Here is a 21,200-nt window from a genome sequence, read left to right as displayed (position 1 = left end):
TCAAGCCTCCTGTGTACGGGTGTTGAGAATTAGCAAGTCTGCTATAACATTTAAACAAATGCATTTGGTTGTCCAGTTTAATTGTCCATGTCAAAATAAATAAAATAAATTCTTAATGTAGAACACATACAATGGCATATTTTAAATGTTATGAGACAATGCTATTTATTTGGAGAGACTTAAGGATTTTTTTAATGTGAAAATTGTCACTTCCAAAGTTCAATTTGGAGAAGAACACTATTAAAGTGTTAAACTAAAATGGACTACAGCAACATTGATGGCAAAATCATTTCTCTTTCTCTATGGGCACAATGGAGGAGGAATAAATATATTCACAAGACTGTCTATTGAGTGTTCTTAGACATGCACAACACTAAAACATCTTTAAGATGCCAAAACTACTTTTTCCATAGTAAAATCTGGCAACCAAAATTTGCTTTTCCATAAATATTTTATAATAGTTATAATAGTTACGTTTTAAATAGTTAAAGGTCCTGTAATGAGCTTTGAAATGTGCATTTTTTTATTCATTGTTAGACGTAATCTTAACTGAAACATGACGACAGGGCGGGGCATATTAATGTAGCTCCTCCTCTTTTTATAAAACACCCGGTAGCGTTTTGTTTTACCACAGATCTGCCAGTGAGAGTGGTTGAGCTCAAGCACATCAACTGAAAAGCAAATAAAAAGCTACTTGAAGGGGGTAAGGCATGTCAGATACTAGAGAGCATTTGATTGGTCAAGATTTGAAACTAAAGTATGAGGTGACGTGAACAAACCACTGGTCCATTTAGGCGGAAGTGACAAACATATTTATATCAGTTTTATATCTTCTAAATGCGAAATTTTCACTGTTTTGTAGCACACAAGCTAATAGATCTTAAAAACGAACAATACTGATAATAACATCTAAAATAACTTTCTTTTAATTTCATTGAATCTTTAAAGTTTAAAGTTAGACTTTAAAATATATGTGACAAAAATGCTAAACTTTTCAAGTTTGTTTTCAAACTACTTATTTAAATGAGGCGGAAACAACACAACACAATTCTTGAACATTTTTGGGCTTTGTTGTGTATCCCTCTAAAATTGGTTAGTTTACCCAAATATTTTAATTCGGTTATTAATTACTTACAATTATTTATGTCAGTGCAGTCCCATGAGACCTTCAATTATCTTCAGAACACAAATTAAAATAAATTAGATTAAAGCCTAGATTAAAGAGTCTAATGTATTTTTTTTACTCCTCTGAAGCCTGGTTTATACTCGACGTGTCCGCTAGTTCGCTTGAGTGCGTGCGGCAAATGTGATGTTAGCATGGAGTTTGCGGAGGTTAGCGCGACATGATTTCGGCCGGCGGTGCGCATGTTTTTTTTTTTTAGACTCGATCAAACAGTGCGCGCGGTGCCACGTTTGATTTGATTTGAAAATGAAACACTTGGAAGAGATTTTGTCTAAAACAGGTATGACTGTACAGACATTTTTATGATCCGTGGTCATAGAGATAAGTAGATGACCAATAATTCTTGGCTATAAATTGCAACAGCCATGAGAAAGGAGGAAAGTTTTTGTTAAAAGGTTTGGAAAAACAAACTTATCCCTCAGGTTAAAGCCAAATGAGGCCATGGCAAAAGTGGAGACCCGGATACACAATTACAGAAATATGTTTTTCCACCAGTCATAGGTTTTACACTGATGTATATATGACAATTTAAAATTTTAAACTGGAAATTTGAACCTATCGGTTTACAATATACTGATGCCCTGTTTTTCTGGGCTTCATTGGTTATAATGGTCAGGAATGTTGGACCATTATTGCCTTTTTTAGCATAAGTAGAAATCAGAAACTAGCGTAATTGTGGAGCGGGCAAAATTTTAAAAACAAAACATCTGTATTTTTAGTAAGTGTACTTTTTTTAAATTTATTTATTTATTTTATTTTTTTTATTTTTGCCATAATAAAAAATATTTGTAGAGCAGCCCATGTTCTGTTGTCATTAACATTTTAATAAACTTTAATAGGTAAAACTGTCCGAAATATGAACAAAAGCAAGTGATGCATCAAAGTTTGATTTAAAATCTTGAATGGTTATGAAAATCCTTATAATCATTAAAATAACCTAAAAATAATTAGTTTAAAAATATTGAATGAAATTAATGATATGACGTAGTTCCTGTAACTTTCTACTTCTCTGTTTATCCGTCTGATTTTACGGTCAGTTTTTTTTTACCACCCCCTGTCGTTTTAAAGAATATCACAACGGCAAATGCAGCAAGTATAAAAGCCTCTTCCGTTTCGCAAGGTGCGCACGCAGTCAGCGGAGGTGTGAGATGTGGCACCAGGTGAAAGTATAAATCCAGTTTGATCCCAGTAAGGGTTATTATGAGCTGCAGTGGTCATCCAAGTTGTGACATCACTGTTTTGACCATCACCAATTCTGTAATCCCTTTTAGTTTTCAACACTTTCATAGTGACCTTTTCCAAATGGCTTTCTAGTGGCATTTTTAGAGGCATTTTACAGGGCGAGTTGGCTGTTCTTTTTCCCCTCAAAGATGAAATGTTGTTCAAGCCTAAAATGTTTTTTCTCTCTCTCTTTTTATCCAAACCAAAATAGTAACTGCATGATTGAATTCATGTTTCTTGGAATCTGTGAGTCACTCACACAGACTCAGTTTATTCATTTTAAAATGCCACCACAGAACAAACAAATTAATCTGTTTAACAACACCGCCACAGTGGAGTCTTTGTAATTGATTCATTGTATCTGAATTGGCTTATCATTTGTGTTATGCAACAGAATAAATGTCATGTTTGTTTTTTTATGTTGTATCTCTGCAGCGAGAAATGCAAAGCTCGAGGTTTCACAGTCATCGTCGATGGGAGGAAGTCTCAGTGGAATATAGTGAAGACTGTTGTTCTGATGTTACAGGTAGGAAGGTGTTTGTTTTATTTGCCCACTTTTAGGTGCAGTATTTGCCACTGTCGGAAAGCAAAGAGGGAGAAGTAGATTATGTAAAACACATGTCTGTTCTTGTTTTTTTTTTTTGACATCTGGTGCTTGCTTTTTCCACTAATGAAGCCCGTTAATATTTGTGGTGATCATTTATTTATTGAGCGCTTAACTTCACTCTAATTCAACTCGGTTCTGATTAAATACCTGTAAATTTAGTGTCTTTATCAGAAGCTCATGCTGCTTATTTGTTGGCGGCCTTCCCTGGTTTTGTAGAGCACTCTGTGTTGTTGGAAATTGTTCACTTAGAGCTTTGTTCAACTGAATGGATGCTTGTTCTGCCCTGTTATTTGCCTGTTTATGGCATTCGATGCTGAATCGCTGCTGTTAACTTGGGCTGCTAGTATTTTTTTCTTATTTCTTTTACATTATGACAAATTCTGGGTTTTTAACAAAGTCCCAGAGTGCTAGAAAGTACATTCACTCTGTGGCCACTTTGGCAGTGCCTCTGGACATCTATTTTTTTTAGGCAATAATAATAAAATTTGACAACAGCTGCATCATAAATTCAGCTGAAATTGTGCTCAACACTTTATTTCAGGCTGTGGCGGTGTGGACACATGTTTTGAGTCAAAATTAGGTGGTTGGTTGGTTAAAATTGAAAGATATGATGTCCTATAGCCTGTGTGTTGGGATATTTCCCAATTATTTACCTTTTGCATCTCATTATACAGTATGCAATTAGGCTTTTTTTCAAAAATTTTAATGAATACCTACTTTTAACAAGTTTGATTAAAATCAATATACTCTACTTTTATCTGTATATGGTATTATATCTTATATTAATTAGTATATAGTGTTATCACGATACTGGAATTCGATACGAATCGGTAATGAAATTTTAAAAACATTTGAGCGCTGTCGAGCATGTGCTTAAACAGCGCTGATTTGCCATTGTGTTCACATGCTCAACAGAAATGACTGTGATTGACCGTAAAAGTCAACAGTTCACCGAACTCACTACTGTTTACTGGGTGTATCCACACATACAGGGACACTGGAGCATTTTAAAGCTGCAATTCATCAGCGGATTACTCGTATGTCAGCTTATAAACAGGCCAGCTGATCTTCATGGCTTTAAAACCCTCCAGTGTCCCTGTATCTGTAGTTACACTCAGTAAGCAGCAGTGAGTTCGGTGAACTGATGACTTTCACGGCCAATCACAGTCATTTCTGTTGAGCATGTGAACACAATGGCAAATCACCCCTGTTTAAGAACAAGCACAAATGTCCATATCCTGCTAACATGTTTAAAATTTCACCACCAATTGTTATCATTACAACACTGCTATATAGTAGTGCTTGTTATAAATGATGTATCTGTGCACTTTATTATTTTATAAAAGTTAATTTGCACTCATAATATCAAACAGCATAACTTTCTATCTCCCTCGAAATTCTCCATGGAATACCTTTCGGAAGGATGGGCTATCCAGACGTGTCACGTTTCTGCCTGCCTTTTGTCCATTTGTCAATTATCCTTCATTTTGTTAGCAACACCCATCTTTAAACAATCCAATCAATTCCCAAAGGATGAAATCATGCACCACTCTTAATTTTTCTTAAATTTTAGGACCGTTTAAGTTAGAGGTGTGAACCTACACTGGTCTCACGGTTCGGTTTGGTTACGATTATGCCTTCGGTTCGATTTCATAACTCTGTAATCATGGTGTATTGACGATGCTTCCCACACACAATTTCATGTTTTACTTCACTGCACAACAATTAGTGAAGTAATTAGTGTAGTTGTCTTAATGTCTAAATATATTTATATATAATTTTTAATACAACTTTGTCCTTTAAAACCTTTTAAACTTTTTAAAACTCAAGTACATGCACAGAGCGACATGAGCATTTATAGCAAATAAACAAACACCTACACCCCTATGATTGGTCAAGCACTTAACATTGCTCTGGCGCTGTTCACTGATGAGTGACACTGATAAACGACAGTGGCGATTACAGCTGAGATACATACATACATACATACATTAGCCCCCCTGTTTATTTTTTACCCCAATATCGGTTTAATGAAGAAAAGATTTTTTTGTCAACACGTATACATAGGAGTTTGTTCTGAAAAAAATAAAATTGTCCTTCAAACCCATAGGAAAAGTGCATTGATCGTTGGTTGATATAAATATAAATGGTTGATAAGCCATATAAATGGTTAATTTGGCGAATTTTTATTTTTATTTATTTTTTTTGTCAAGTGTTTTTTATTTTACTTAACTCAAAATTATTTATCGTGCTTTTTCAAAACCATGGCTGGATTCAAAGTACTGTAAAAGGTAAAGATAAAATAACAATGAAAAAAAAAAAAGACTAATAGGAAATAAAACGATGATGATGATAATACAATACTAAAGATACAAAGATAATCTAACCTCTGATCTAATTAATAAATGTAAATGTTGTTTGCATGTAGCTGATGTGCTTTTGGATGAGTTTAAAAATTGAACTAAGCTAGGTTGTGAACTTTTTTTTTTTTTTTTTTTTTTTACTTCTTCTTCTCCTCCTCATAGAATGTGATCCCAGCTGAAGTTTCTCTTGTGTGTGTGGTGAAACCTGATGAATTCTGGGACAAAAAAGTGACCCATTTCTGCTTCTGGAAGGAGAAGGACAGGCTTGGCTTTGAGGTAAGTGTGCTAGAGTTACACTTTGAGCACTGAAAATGTCATTTGATGTTCGAGATGAGCGCTCTACTGCTTGAAAGGATCGGGGTCATTGAACATGGCAACAATGTTTGTTGCTTTTCAACTCCTACACATTTCAACTATATGCATTATTTTTCATTTGGCTTTTAGTTGCAGTGGAATATTGGAGGTTTCTTGTGGTGTAATAGGTTAATAGGTTGTACTGTTCAAAGAAGTTTTACAGCAAACGGTATACTACTCTTAAGTCAAACTTGATATTGGTGAGCAAAATGCTTATTTTTGTTTCACCCAGTTTACACATCCAGTCAAAGGTTTGGACACACTATGATTTTACAATATTTTATTTTATTTATTTTTGTTTTTATTTATTATAATTTTTTTTATTTACTACTCTATATTTTATATTATAATTTTTAAATATCTTTTTTTAATATATATTTTTATGAATTATTTTATATTTTTATATTTAATTTGTATTTATTTTATATTGTATATATTTTGTATATTTTTAAAATTGCATTTATTTTGCATTTCTTTTTATTCTTAATTAAATTTTTGTTTTTCTTGCCTTATATAACAGGTTTAGTATTATTGTTCTTTATTTAGTTTGGATTATGCTATTCAAATTTTGTTAAATATTTCAAAACGTGTTACACGAGTTACCAAAGTTCCTGTCTTTCAACACACAGTTGTTAGAAAACATTAAAACTCAAAGAAAAAAGTTCTGTAATCCTCAATATGCTGTATTTTCTTTTTAAAATGCAGTCAGTTTTAATTGTACAGCTTAAATGGACCGGTTAGAATGGTTCCGCTGTGTAAATGTTTTCTATATACATCAGACCAGAGCATCATCATTTTACACTTTGAATAGGACTGGATAATACACACAGTGGCATATTTAATTAGTAACACCCAAAGCATCTCAAGCGTGTAACTAGGTAATTTCCCACAGTGAATAATGAAAGTCTACATACAGAAATTATGTGTCTTCATTTACAATAGTCTGGAGCTTTACTGTAAGACAGGGCTTTTGTTATTGACACTAAAGCAGCGGCTTCTATTCTCATTCTTTAATCAGGGCTCAAAGAGTTATCTGTGAGGGAAGTAAGGTTTTCAGGATGGTTTTAGGGCTTTAAAGGTCAAAAAAGACATCTGAGCTTGTCTAATTAATCATGTTTTTTTTTTTAGTTCTTTTAGTAGTTTTACCAAGGCTTTGATATCTAAGAATCTTTTTGGTTTACACTCACCGGCCACTTTTACTCTTCAGAACTGCCTTAATTCTTCGTGGCATAGATAAAAAAGATTTTATCTTTAAATAAAGATAGAGGAACGTCATTTTTAAAATACCAATCATGTATTTGACAAGCTGGACTAAAATAAATAATACATATAATACACTCATTGGCCACTTTATTAGGTACACCTTACTAGTACCCTTTTGCCGTCAGAACTGCCTTAATCCTTTATGGCATAGGTTTAACAAGGTACTGGAAATAATCTTTAAAGATTTTGGTCTATGTTGAAATGAGAGAATCACGCAGTTGATGCAGATTTGTCGGCTGCACATCCATGATGCAAATCTCCCGTTCCACCACATCCCAAAGGTGCTCTATTGGATTGAGACTGGTGACTGTGGAGGCCATTTGAGTATAAGGCCATTTCTGAAATACTCGGACCAGCCTGTCTGGCACCAACAACCATGCCACGTTCAAATCGCCTTTCTTCCCCACTCTGATGCTCTGTTTGAACTGCAGCAGATCGTCTTGACTGTGTCTACATGCCTAAATGCATTGAGTTGCTGCCATGTGATTGGCTGATTAGAAATTTGCGTTAATGAGCAGTTCATGCATTAATAATTCAAGTAAAGTGTGGCCAGATTTTTTACATTAATAATGCTCCACTTAATTGTTTGTTGATATTATGTTTAGATATTGATTTTAATTCAAGGATAAATTAGTTCTAGGTGACTCAAAGGTTATTCTATAACAACAAAATTGAATGCAATGTTTATGTAGTATGTTTTATTATTATTATTTACATTTTATATAATTTTATTTTTAATCTTCTGTGCATCACAACTCAAATCATACTTTCAGAAGATTTTAAACACTATACTTTGTAGACATTGTAGTAGTAGTTGTTGTTGTGGCTGTAGTAGCAGCAGTAGAAGTTGTAATATTAGTATTTTTCTGTAGTAGTAGTTGGTGTAGTACTTGTGATTCATTATTATTGCTGTTGTCAGTTATTACTGTTGTCCTTGTCATTATTACTATCATACATTACAAGCATTGTTGTCACTCCTTACCAGTGACTGGTTTCTTTCTATTAGTTTTATTTATATCTATGATACTTGCTTCTTTTATTGACTGTTATTGTCCTTTGTGTATGTACTCTGATCTGTCCACCAAGTTACCTTTACATGCGCACACGCACACACACACATATTTATATACACACACCTGCCAGTACCTGACTATATTGTTGTTTTTTGTTGATGTTTCATTTTCTTTTGATTTATATAATCCCAATTTTGCAACGTTTTGCATATTATAATAAAAAAAACACTATACTAAGGGTAGGTTTGGATCTTTCACTTTAATGCATCTCACCATTTCATCACATCTCCTGTAATCTCATAAATCAGAACAGACTGTAGTGTTCCCTTCTAATTGGGCCATGAAGAAAGTGGGTGAAGTTGGCAGAAGGTTGTTTGTGTTGAACGCTCGACCCTCTGGCATACATTATCAGAGGAGGAAATGGGGGGCCTACATGTGAACGTAACCGTAACATGATCATGCAGATGTGCACTACAGTATACAGCCCTGCACTGCTGAGTCTTGGCCTTGGACTGCATGCTGACTTATCTGGATGTCTTGCTCCGTGCCCTCGCTGGGTATAAACCAGCCATGCCATGCTGCCTGGCAACCCTCACATTGATCCAGCCAAGAGCCGGATGACGTGTGTTTAGGAGGACAGTCAAACAACTGTTTCGTAAATAGAAACCTCTGTCTGTGGATGTTTGTTGAGGTCATTGTGTTGTTTGTGCTGTGATCTGGGCCAGCATGCCCCTCTAGCTGACTGCAACTACCAGATGGCACAGTTTTGGCTGAATGGAGGTCAGTGTATCAGCATGAGGAAGCGAGTACGGTTACTAGTGAAAATGGTCATTACTGTACTCTTGACCTACTTGAGGATCCATATTTCAATGGGGGTTTTGTATCAACGGCCGATCTCTGAGGTGCATGAAGAACGTGTGCTCTGCATTAATCATTCTGTCCAAGATCCTTCTCACTGCTGGTGCTTGGCCAGGCGTAAGTGAGCATATGGGGAGAGAAAGACCCGAAGGCCTTATTAAATAAGTGGATCCTCTTTCACTGCCACTTAGGGTCCATAGGACCATCTGTTACAAGACTGCACAAATTTTGTGCTTATTATTGCAGATTTTCTATTCTTTAAAGGGCTCCAAGTGACTGTACAGTAGATTCTGGTGCTAATGAGATTTGTTTTCCTTTAGAACAAAGTGGGTTAATATAGATATGCTAGGCATTATAGAGCTGTCTCATTAAAGAGCACATAACTAAGCATAGTAAGCTATCGGTCAGCATTTTCATTCATGTTATGATTTGCATTAAAGGGGTGGTCCACAGTGTATTTTTAAGGATTGGTTGTGTTTATAAGATTCAAAGCAATGTGTGCTCATTCTTTACTTGTAGAAAATCACATTTTTGTCATATCTTTATATACAAATCTTCATATATTATATACAGCTACTCCGCTAACATGAAAACAACTATCATATTTCCTAGTTTCTCCGAAAGGCCTGCCCTCAAGAGGCTCTGATTGGTCAGCTAACATAATTTGCTGAGATTCGCGGATCGGCTCCACATCATAGCCCTACAAGCACGCACTTTTTTGCTTTGTAAGCAGTTCAGTCAGAGCAGCTGTTAGCAGCATTAGCTGCCTGAATCAGACAGAAAATGAAAAGCACACAGCTGAGCCTCACGCCTGCTCTCTAAAATAAAATCTGACAAGTGTCTTTTGCATATATTCAGAATAAGCATGTGTGAGTAATATGAAACGTTTGCAGATCTTTTGTGAGTTTGTTATTTGAGATGTAGACCGCAGGGAAAGCGTCTACATAGAGAGACACTGCAGCAGTGCTGAAGATTGTGGGTGTTTACAGCGGTTTGACAGATAAATATGAGTTTGTAGCTAAATTGTTAGCGGTGCCAAACAGCATTTCACGTTGTTCTCGCTACAACATACTATTAACGTTAGCATGTAAATGATCAATTTTAACAAATAAAAATACTTACAGGTTGTGGCTCACAACAGTTTTTAACAGAATCCAGCACTGAACTGGGAGAGATTCTGGATGCTGTCTTTTGTCAAGTACTAGCTTTATTTTTTTTTGTAATTCTCTGGAACATAATTAAAATTAAACTGTAAGCCCTTCTCTCTTTGTCCGAAAACAGTATGAGGTCTGGAAAAAGCAGTGTTTGGATGCCATTTTAGATTTCTCTGCTATAACATTACAGCACTTCTGGCCATGCCCCTTTGCTGCATGGGGTGTATGCGCGGGATGAATGCGGGTAACCTGAAGCGTTTGTGATCTCACTAGCCCGGATGTATTTTTTTGTAGTCCCCAAACTTTGTTCGCTGTAGGCTTTGCTAAGCTAACTCTGTAAAAGCCAATGTCTCCCTTTGCATTGAACTTTGAGCATATTCCATTCAGAGATGTTGTTTATGTTCACACAGTGACATTACACATCAACTAAAGTTTAAAATATGATATAGTAGGGGACCACCCCTTTAAAGAATAGGAACCTTTGGTGGTAAAAGCTACTTTTTTAGTCAGAATCAGTGTTAAAATCAGACATGAACGACACAACAACTAAGTATAACTATTTAAAAAAAACATTTTGAAGTATTCTAAATATAATTGCTGTAATGCATGAATGTATATTGTATTGACAAATTGATCTTTAGATTCTTTAAATAAACTAGAATTTTAAAAATAGAATTATTTGTTAATTATTTGTTACTTACCCTTCCATCAATTTCTTTTAAAACGTTAATGGGTGCGTCTCAGTTAGCTTCCTAGCTCCCGGGGTCGTTCATCGGTAGGTCGTGTGCACAAATTCGGGCACTGGTTAAGACAATGATGTGCTTGGTTCACTACACATTAGGACACATGGAGTGTGACATGAGAACTCCTCAATGACAATGACAACTCTTAATTGTACATTATTAAAACTGGAATTGATAACCAACAGCATAATTAATAATTGTCATATATTAATTTGACTAAGTTTTAAAAAGTACATTATAACTTGAATAATTTTAATGTTTCATATACCAGCAACATTTCAACCATTAACTAATTCTAAATGTTTGCTATATATTTCTTAAACCTTCTAGCTATGTTCGATCATGTTAAAAATAAATAAATAAGGGATTCTTTTTAGCAAAAAATGTCTTGTTTTTTGTTCATTTGGTTTGGGTCATGCGATTCGTATATTGCATTTCCGGAGTTCTGTTAAGGGTGCATAGTTGGTATCAATGCACCCTGATTTTTACAGTGCATTATAGGACTTTTCAGGATGCGAATGTGTCAGTGCACTGGAAGAATTTTGCGATTGAGACCACACTTAAAATGTCTGGTGACCTGATCAGTGCACTGACTACTGAGCAAGGGTGCTAATTGAGACGCACACAATGTTATTTCTGTGATGACAAGAATTTTTCATAATTTGTTACTCTAACCTTTAGTGTTTTTATAATCCTTTTTAAATCATGTTTTTTTTTTTTTTTTGTTGTTTTTTTTTTTTTTTTTTGCTCAAGAAACATTTCTTTCTTTTGACAAAGTCCCTTTAAGGCAAGTGATTTTGCTCTGCGGCCATCTTTGAAACAGCTCTCGGGCATTTTGTCAAAATAGGAAAACATTAAACTCTCCAAAACTTCTTGCCAAGCTTACCGTTGAATTTCATATTTGGAATCACCAATAAACTTAAACAACAGCTGTGTCTTTAGTTTCATTTCTAAACATCCAAATCACACAAAATCTGGAGAAACTCTGGTTTGACCACTGCCCCGGAGTATTGTCAGTCTATAGCGATCGATGATTGGCTCCTGTACTAGAAGGCACGCTTTATTCGCCATATAGCGATCGATGATTGGCTCCTATGCTAGTAGGCGGGGCTTTATTGACTATATTGACCGTTACACTTTTCCCCATTCAAAAAGATACGAGGGACATGTCTTGTGTATTCCATAGTCTTTTTATTATTAATGTTGGTAACTGTTGAGTTGCTCAATATTTTTGTGGAAACTGTTTTGTTGCTTAATGCTTTGCTAAATGGAAAGAACAGCAGTTCTTGAAAAAATAACAATTTTTGGTTGTTATTAATTGTTTTTGCTGGCACTTTAGATCAATTTAATGCATTTTTGTTGTATAGATGTTTGCATTTCTTTAAAATAAAAATAGCAAATTGTATGTAATGCAGCACAGCATTTTTTTTCTCTGTTTTTGCTTGGATGTATGAAAGAAAATCAGTGTTTATACATAGCAAGCTGCTTTTGAAGGCTCTGTATTGATCAGAAGGCTTTAGCAGACGCAATGTTTAATCTCCTCTAGCTAACCTTGCAGATGTGAGGGCACGACTGGCTCTCCTCCAAACTCTTGCATTCTTGCTTCAGCCTGTGTTCTGGGTCACGGCGCGTGAAGAGGATTTCAAAGTGCACACATTACTTTGATTAAATACACTTCAGATTAACAATTTGAAGAGCAGATGTTTTTTTGAAGACAGTAGTTCACTCCAATTATCATTTAGTCTTTTATTTACCCCAATGTCATTCAAGGTAGGGTTGCACAATATTGGAAAATTTATCCTTGTGATATATTGTTCTTGTGTGTATATGTATGTATATATATATATATATATATATATATATATATATATATATATATATATATATATATATAAATATAAATATATATATATATATATATATATATATATATATATATATATATATATATATATATATATATATATATATATATATATATATATATATATATATATATATATATATATATAGTTGAGGTCAGAATTATTAGACCCCCGTTTTTTTTTTTCTTTTTTTTTTTTTCTTTTTTTTCTTTTTTTCTTTTTTTTCCCCGCAATTTCTGTTTAACAGAAAGAAGAGGTTTTTTTTTCAACACAATTCTAAACCTAATAGTTTTATTAACTAATTTTTTTAATAACTGATTTATTTTATCTTTGCCATGATGACAGTAAATAATATTTTACTAGATATTTTTCAAGACACTTTTGTACAGCTTAAAGTGACATTTAAAGGCTTAACTAGTTTAATTAGGCTAACTAGCAGGTTAGGGTAATTAGGCAAGTTATATATATATTAGTAGACGCAGTATCATTGAACATATTTTGCTGGTTGATTAAAATTACCTGAAAATGACTAGTCTCATAGTATTTTTCGAAGGAAAAAAAAAACAGGATTGATATTGTATCATCTTTGTTAAATTCAGTGTTGGGCATGTTTCTTTAAAAGAGTAATTAGTTATAGTTACTAGTCATTTCTCACAAATAGTAACTGAGTTATGTAACTAATTACCAGGGAAAGTAACCATATTGTGTTACTTTTAAAAAATCTAATTTGTCAGATGACTATAAAACATTGTACACTAATCTACACTATTTTAATGTTGTTGTGGGACAATGTGAGAGACAACCATCAAATTCAACATGTCATTAAAAATATTAACATGCAGTAAACAATCTTGTCTTTCACCTCAACGAGGGAAAAGTAGTGCTTATATTTCCAGTTTGCAAACGCTGCCTTTGAACTTGTTGGATTTGCCATTGTTCTGACTCCTGGACATTGGTGTGTGCACTGACTGCGTGTGTATTTATGTGTGAACCCGCACTACTCAGCCCCTGACTGGCAAATAATGGAAATGTACTCTATGTAAGCCAATCATCACGTTTTCAGTTACACCCCATTCACAGACACCCCATTCAGCATCACTGGTTGGTTATGTGTCCCACCTCAGCCCCAAATATGCGCACACACACCCACCCCAGAGAAAGAGAAGGTCCTATGACCGAGAGAGACGCTGCTCACATGAAAACTGCTTCAGTGTTCTCAATTATAGTAATGAACATTTTATTGTCAGTAACTGTAAAGGTGTTGTAATGGGAAAACGGTAATTATTTTGATTACTCGTTACTATAAAAAAAATATCGCTGTTAGTAACGCCGTTTATTTATTGTGCAGTTATTCCCATCACTGGTTAAACTGCTTTGACACAATCTACATTGAAAAAAGTGCTATAGAAAAAAGATTAATTGAATTATAATTATGTAAAGGGACAAAACATGCTGAGGTAAGAAGGTGGGCCAATGATAAAGCTCTATTGCAGCATTTAGATTAATTTTTATTTATTTTTTATTACCTTGACTTTATTTTTACGTTGTACATTGTATTAAGCTACGTTCACACAGCGAGGCTTAGTGCTCAAATCAGATTTTTTTTCTCGGATCTGATTTGTTTTTTTTGCATAGCTGTTCACACTCTCTTATGAATGTGGCCAATATCAGATTTGCAGTGTGAACAGATCCTGTTCCTAAACTGACCCGCATGTGCAAAAGTACAGATACGGACAGCACAAAATGTCTAATTATGCACACAATGTATATACTGTATGAATTAAGCACATTATCAGATCATGCTTATGATTATTACTCATTTCACAGACAACCGTTGTGTATTTTATGAACTGTAAAGTGTTGTTCTGCCACTACTAATGTGTATTTCGGCATTTGAGACCTAAAAAAAGTCTCTTGTGATTGAAAACACTGATTATTTGTGATTTATGACAAGCGTGGCGCATGGGGCTCTGACCACCGGTGTAGTGAACCCATCAAGGGTTAATGAGCAGCCGCAGATTGAACTGTGAAGGGAGTTGGTTTATCTCTGTAAATTGCAGTTATTTAATTTTACTTATAAACGTTATAAACAGCAGACACTTGCAGAAAGGGGTTTGAGTGCTCGAGCACCTGCCTTTTTTTTTTTTTTTTTTTTTTTTTCTCTGAGATAAAGTTCCCCCTCCTTTGCACACGAATCCCCTATCCGCGACACTCTTCAGCTTCGCAATCAACCCGTGCCTCAATCGTTAACCAGATTATTTAACAAGCACCAATTTTTCCTTCAAAATCTTTTTCAACATGAACAACCAACTTTCTGTGCTACAGTAATCGCCCTGTGTGCCACTATGCTGCAGAGGAGTAGATGATGTTTGCAGCACCGAATGATGACGCATGTCGGTGGAAGATTATGTAAAAGTCACATGAAATCTGACATAACCGTTCACATTGCAGTCACATTGCAAAACATCAGATCTGTGTCTGATTTAAGACTACATATGAAAGTGGCACAGATCTGAACTGAAAAGATCAGATTCTATGCGGTTTGGGCTGTTCACACGGTCATCACCTGAGTCACATGAGGGGGAAAAAATCTGATTCGGGCCACATTTGCCTGCAGTGTAAACGTAGCCTCAGAGCAGCTTTACAGAGAGCCAACAAATCGCATTATTAATGAAATATGTAATGACTGTACAATAATAATGCTTCTGCCTGTTCATTCATGATCGGCTTACAAATGATTTTTAGAAAGGGTAGACATAATCTGGCCTGTTTATAGAGTGCTTCTCTGACATTTACTTTTTTCTTAGTTTTATATATTTTAGTTTTTTATTTTCTCACATTTTTACAGTGGAAAAACACCAGCACACAGATTTGAAATATGTGAGATGACAGCATTGTTATTTTTGAGTGAATGTTTCCTTTTAAGGCTTCAGGCAAAGGTGTTGGGTTTCTCTTTCTTTTCCTTTTCTTTTTTTACTTTCTCTGCACGTTTTCCATTTCTGGCTGTGCAGTGACATCATGACAGAAGGAGATGAGACTCAATCCAGTTTGCATGCGTTTATCCTCAAACTGCTTTTTAGTATCTGCCACAGAAACTTCACGGCTCAAAACAACACTTTTTAGATGCAAGAACTCCGGTTAGAGAGAGTTTGTGAAGCGGACATAAAACAAACCTCACTGTGACTCATGTTTGATGAGCCTTTTTTATTATTTTTTTGCTGAAAATGTCCCAAGCAGATGGAGACGACGCAGGCAAACACGCCTCTGATATCCTGTGAAAAATGTTCCTCAGACATTATGAATCCAAAATATTTTCTTCTTCTATTACTCTGGCTAAATTTGTTTGCAGCAAGGCCTTGTCCCTCCATCCCGTGTGTTGATTCAGCTGAGCATATTTGTAAAGACAGCTGTGTTTTCTCTCTCTTCCTGTCCACACACACACCACATGCAGAAAGCAGAGTCTCTTCATTTTTCACACTGCGTACAGTAAGCACAGACATGGCAATCATAAACATTTACATGTATAGCATAACATAAATTTATGTCTGTGTGTATTATAAAACATTGTTAAATGAACACAAGCCAAGTACCAGAAGTGTCATATTTGGAATGGTCAAGCACAAGTATGTTGATCATCAGTAGGACAATACGTTTTAACAATAATTGTAACAATATCTGAGAAAAGGTGGCACGGTGGTCTGCCCTGTCGTCTCACAGCAAGAAGCTCGCTGGTTCGAGTCCCGGCTGGCCCATTTGTCATTTCTGTGTGGAGTTTGCATGTTCTCCCCGTGTTCGTGCGAGTTTCCTCCGGATGCTCTGGTTTCCCCCACAGTCCAAAGACATGCGCTATAAGTGAATTGGATAGATTAAATTGGCTGTTGTGTATGAGTGTGTCTGTGAATGAGTGTATGGGTGTTTCCCAGTTCTGGCTTGCGGCTGGAAGGTCATCCGATCTGTGTAAACCATATGCTGGATTAGCTGATAAATCAAAAAATAAACTAAGAAAATAAACGAATTTATTAATAATTGTCCGAGAAAGGATGTGGTTAGTGTGACTATTAGATTCCAAAGACCATATTGTAATTCTATAAATGTGCTCTGTGTCTTAAGTAGGCAGCTCATGATAACTACAACTGGGTTTTCATCGCATTGAGGTGGTTTTGGACGTGTTTAAAATGGTGATCGTGAATAATGGCAGATGGAAATGCATTTGTCAAATAAAAGTAGCAAACATCACACCCATGTGACTAAACAAGACAAGTATAATAGAGACAGCTGATTACTGTTGGTTGCTAGGTTGCCAATACTACAGCCAGCCCCTTTAACAATTTGATAAATGCAGCTAATTCAAATTTGTGATTTGTTGTTGTTGTTATTATTTTGTTAACGTTTTATTTTGGTCGATTTTGAAAAGATTTAGTTTACATTAGGATGGAACCCCTAGAATTTTCAGTGCACTAGAATAACTTGACTCCATAAAAACTGCATCAGCAAGTGCTATGGAATCCAAGTAACATGCATTTGAAAGTTTAACATGGGTCCTTTACAAGATTTTTCAACAAGAAACATTTGATAACCTATTGTCAAAAAGCTAGAATCATTAAAAAATTGTGTTTTTCGCTACAAACATAAGAGCTCAATAGGTTAAACATTTTCAAACGAAGACCAAGCAGCTATAAATAGTAAAGTGTAATTTTACTGATATAAAAATGTATTTGTTGTTGTTAATTATGTAAATAGAATTACAGTATATGAAGAGATCAGATGCAAAAAGTGCCATCTGAAATTTTCTTCTAAAATTAGCATTTTTCTGAGTGCCTTTATTTATGTCCACTTATTTCACATTAAATGCAATGAAAATAATGTATTAATTGACATAAAAGGGAAATTTCTCTAGTTTTAGGAGAAACATTCAGATGGCACTTAGTATATTTTTTGGTTTGCCATTTAATTAAATAACTATTGTTTTGGTTCAAGGGATGGTTCAACCAAAATTGATGATTTACTCTCCTTAAAGTAAAGTCTAGATAGGATACACAGCCGGCCGGATGTTCGATATGCACATCAATATTGCGGCAGTTTTTATGACACTGTATAACAATAATTAATATTTTTACGTTACTGTGACTTGGGGTAGAGGTAGACGTTAAAAAATACAATTAATTGGGTAATTTAATAGATAACAAATAATACTCTGTATAACTACTGTTTTTACAGTACTGTGACAGTTGGGTGTAGGGTTTTGGTAGGGGTAGACATTCAAAAATACAGTTTATTGGGTAATTTAATAGATAACATAAATAATACTCTGTACAACTACTGTTTTTACAGTACTGTGACGGTTGGGTGTAGGGTTTTGGTAGGGGTAGACATTAAAATATACAATTTATTGGGTAATTTAATAGATAACATAAATAATACTCTGTACAACTACTGTTTTTACAGTTCTGTGACGGTTGGGTTTAGGGTTTTGGTAGGGCTAGGCATTAAAAAATACAGTTTATTGGGTAATTTAATAGATAACATAATTCTCTGTACAGCTACTGTTTTTACAGTACTGTGACATTTGGGTTTAGGGTTTTGGTAGGGCTAGGCATTAAAAAATACAGTTTATTGGGTAATTTAATAGATAACATAATTCTCTGTACAGCTACTGTTTTTACAGTACTGTGACATTTGGGTTTAGGGTTTTGGTAGGGCTAGGCATTAAAAAATACAGTTTATTGGGTAATTTAATAGATAACATAATTCTCTGTACAGCTACTGTTTTTACAGTACTGTGACATTTGGGTTTAGGGTTTTGGTAGGGCTAGGCATTAAAAAATACAGTTTATTGGGTAATTTAATAGATAACATAATTCTCTGTACAGCTACTGTTTTTACAGTACTGTGACATTTGGGTTTAGGGTTTTGGTAGGGGTAGACATTAAAAAATAAAATTTATTGGGTAATTGAATAGATAACATAAATAACACTCTGTACAACTACTGTTTTTACCTTACTGTGACGGTTGGGTTTAGGGTTGGGGTGGGGGTAGACGTTAATAAAATACAATTAATGGGAAATTTAATAAATAATTTAAATAATTTTTGTTAACTTCCGGCCGCAACCATATCTGATCTAGCAAAAAACTTAAAGAAGTCATAAACCATTGAGTTTCTTACTTAACATATAAAATAAGATATTTTGAAGAGAACTGGAAACCTGTAACCATTGATTTCCATAGTAGGAAAAACAAATACTATGGAAGTCAGTGGTTACAGGTATTCAGCATTCTTCAAAATATATTCTTTTATTGAACACCAATGAAAGAGATCAGCTTTGAAACAGGTGAAGGGAAAGTAAGTAGTGACGTTTTTGTGTGAACCATCTCTTTAATAAAAAATAAGAAAAATTGATATGGCAGTTTTTAATGGAAAATTCACTTAAGGTTTCCTGGCCAGAAAAGTTCCAATTGCAGATGTGGCAAGTTTTATGCTCTGCTTTCTGATTAAGACACTCAAGTGTGCTTGCGCATTTTCTTTTAATGCACTAAGTCGTTCCGCTGCTTGGCAGCTGTAAACAGGTTTGTTTTGCATTAATGGCCTACTGATTATACATTTACCCTGCTTATTTCATGGATGCATCCTAATCAATTTAATAAGTAGACATGAAATGTTGACTTGAGCTGACATTTTTATTATGTGAGAAAGGACTGCTTAGTCTTGTGAAGGAAAAAAAAAAACAGTTATACAGTTACAGTATAGTCATTGGTATCGTTTGTCAGTAGTAAGTAGTAGTAGTAATTTGTAGATTTATTGTTTGTTAGCATTTGCTTTAAAGTCTTAATTAGAACCCCAAAATCTAAACATAAGTGGTGTTTTTATTAATTCTCAGTAAAGAAATTATTAATGTCTATATGTTTTTATTATGTTTTTATGGTTTTTAAAAAAAATCATGTTTATACATCTCTCTTAAAGCTGGCAGCATACTCTACATAAAAAGCCTCATTTAACATGAGTCTGGCTGACATCACGTGACAGATTTTGACTCTGCAGAAGGGCTGCTTCACCTGCAGAGTTTGTCCTATATACCTCAAACATCAAATAAATTATTCATGGATATTAACCTTGCGTGACATTTTCTGCTGCAGAAGGTCTCTAGCGGTTTTTAGATTATGCTACATTACACACAGATGTCTGTTTAATTGCTAACATTAGGGAGCGGTGCACTTTGCTCTCCATTTCTTCACAGAAATGATGGGGATTTTATTTTTTCAGCAGAAGTGTTGAAATGACTTTGGTCTGCAGTCGTAACAGAGTTAATGTTTTCTGTTTCAGGTGATTCTGGTGTCTGCCAATAAACTCACACGCTACATCGAGCCATGCCAGCTTACAGATGAGTTTGGTGGGAGTCTGCTTTATGATCATTTGGACTGGGTGAACAAACGATTGGTGAGAAATAAATCACTTTTTTATTTGTATTTTTATTGGTCAACCACGGTGATTCAGAGTTTGTAATGTATTTTCACATTGTTTGCTAATCAAACAACATCGTGAAAATCAGCAGATTATTTAAATTGAAACCCATAAATGAGCTCAACTGAACTATTTAATTGAATGGGCTATATGTACAGGGACTTTTAATTTCAGCCAGCCAGCCTCAGCGTTTCCAGTAAACTGTCTTTCCATTATAAAATTGTCACGTTTAATTTCTTTAAAAATCAGTGATCCTTATTGCCTGATAGATATACAATAAAAAGTGGACAAGACAAGAAGCACTGCATTAAATCCTATTTCCCCCCCACCGTCTCTTTAAAATGTGACAGTTTATTTTATGCCAGTATTTTCAATGGAGTTTCTGCACTTACCTGCTGATCCTGACGGCGCTAGTCTAGTCTTTCATCTTGTTTTATGCTTGACCAACTTAATGAATGCTTAAAGGGCACCTATGATGAAAATCATATTTTTTAAAGCTGTTTGGACAGAATTGTGTGTAGGAATAGTGTGTCCACAGTCATACTGGGGTGATATAAACACAATAAATCTCTTTTTTTTTAAATTTTCTGATGTTAAAGTAGGATCCAAATCCCTCCCATTTTAAGGCCCACCGCAACTTGACATAGGAGAGTGGTTTCCCCGCCCACCAAATTGATTGACAGCTCTGTATTGACATGTCTTCATAGTAATTTGTATAATCATATCAACAAGACAGGACGTGTGCAAAGCAACCGGGAATAAAAGATCTGTTCAGTTTGCTAGGATTATCAATCATCATCAAATGTGATCAAGAGTGAGTTGTACAAGCTCAAAATGTTTTAAAACAGTGCATGTTTGTAATGAATTACAGCGATTTACTTCATCACCACAGTCACGTGTCAATACAATTATAAAAGAAGACACTTCAATCCCAGTTTGTGGACGTTAAATCAGGTTTATTTTGTACATTAACATAACAGATATCCATACAGCAGTGGATATTAACTTGTATCATGTCACATTTGCGTGCGAAAACAGTGCAAAGCGAAATGCGCGCGCTGTCTGTGTGTGTGTCTGCTGTGTGTAAATGTGTGTGTATTTGTGTGTGCGTGAACTTTG

The 21,200-nt window shown here is 34.9% G+C and overlaps 1 protein-coding gene across 1 annotated transcript in view; it reads left to right on the top strand.

Moving 5' to 3' along the window:
• sestd1 (SEC14 and spectrin domains 1) overlaps positions 1-21,200 on the top strand; it is a 70,282-nt gene that overhangs the window by 15,007 nt on the left and 34,075 nt on the right. The window contains exons 5-7 of the mRNA XM_056465828.1: positions 2,840-2,930; positions 5,537-5,650; positions 19,944-20,057. Of these exons, the coding sequence (XP_056321803.1) occupies positions 2,840-2,930; positions 5,537-5,650; positions 19,944-20,057 (319 nt within the window). The remainder of the gene's footprint in view (positions 1-2,839; positions 2,931-5,536; positions 5,651-19,943; positions 20,058-21,200) is intronic.

Source organism: Danio aesculapii, chromosome 9 (assembly GCF_903798145.1).
Source record: "Danio aesculapii chromosome 9, fDanAes4.1, whole genome shotgun sequence".
In the NCBI taxonomy this organism is placed as follows: Eukaryota; Metazoa; Chordata; class Actinopteri; order Cypriniformes; family Danionidae; genus Danio; species Danio aesculapii.
This window is presented reverse-complemented; position numbering and strand designations above follow the sequence as displayed.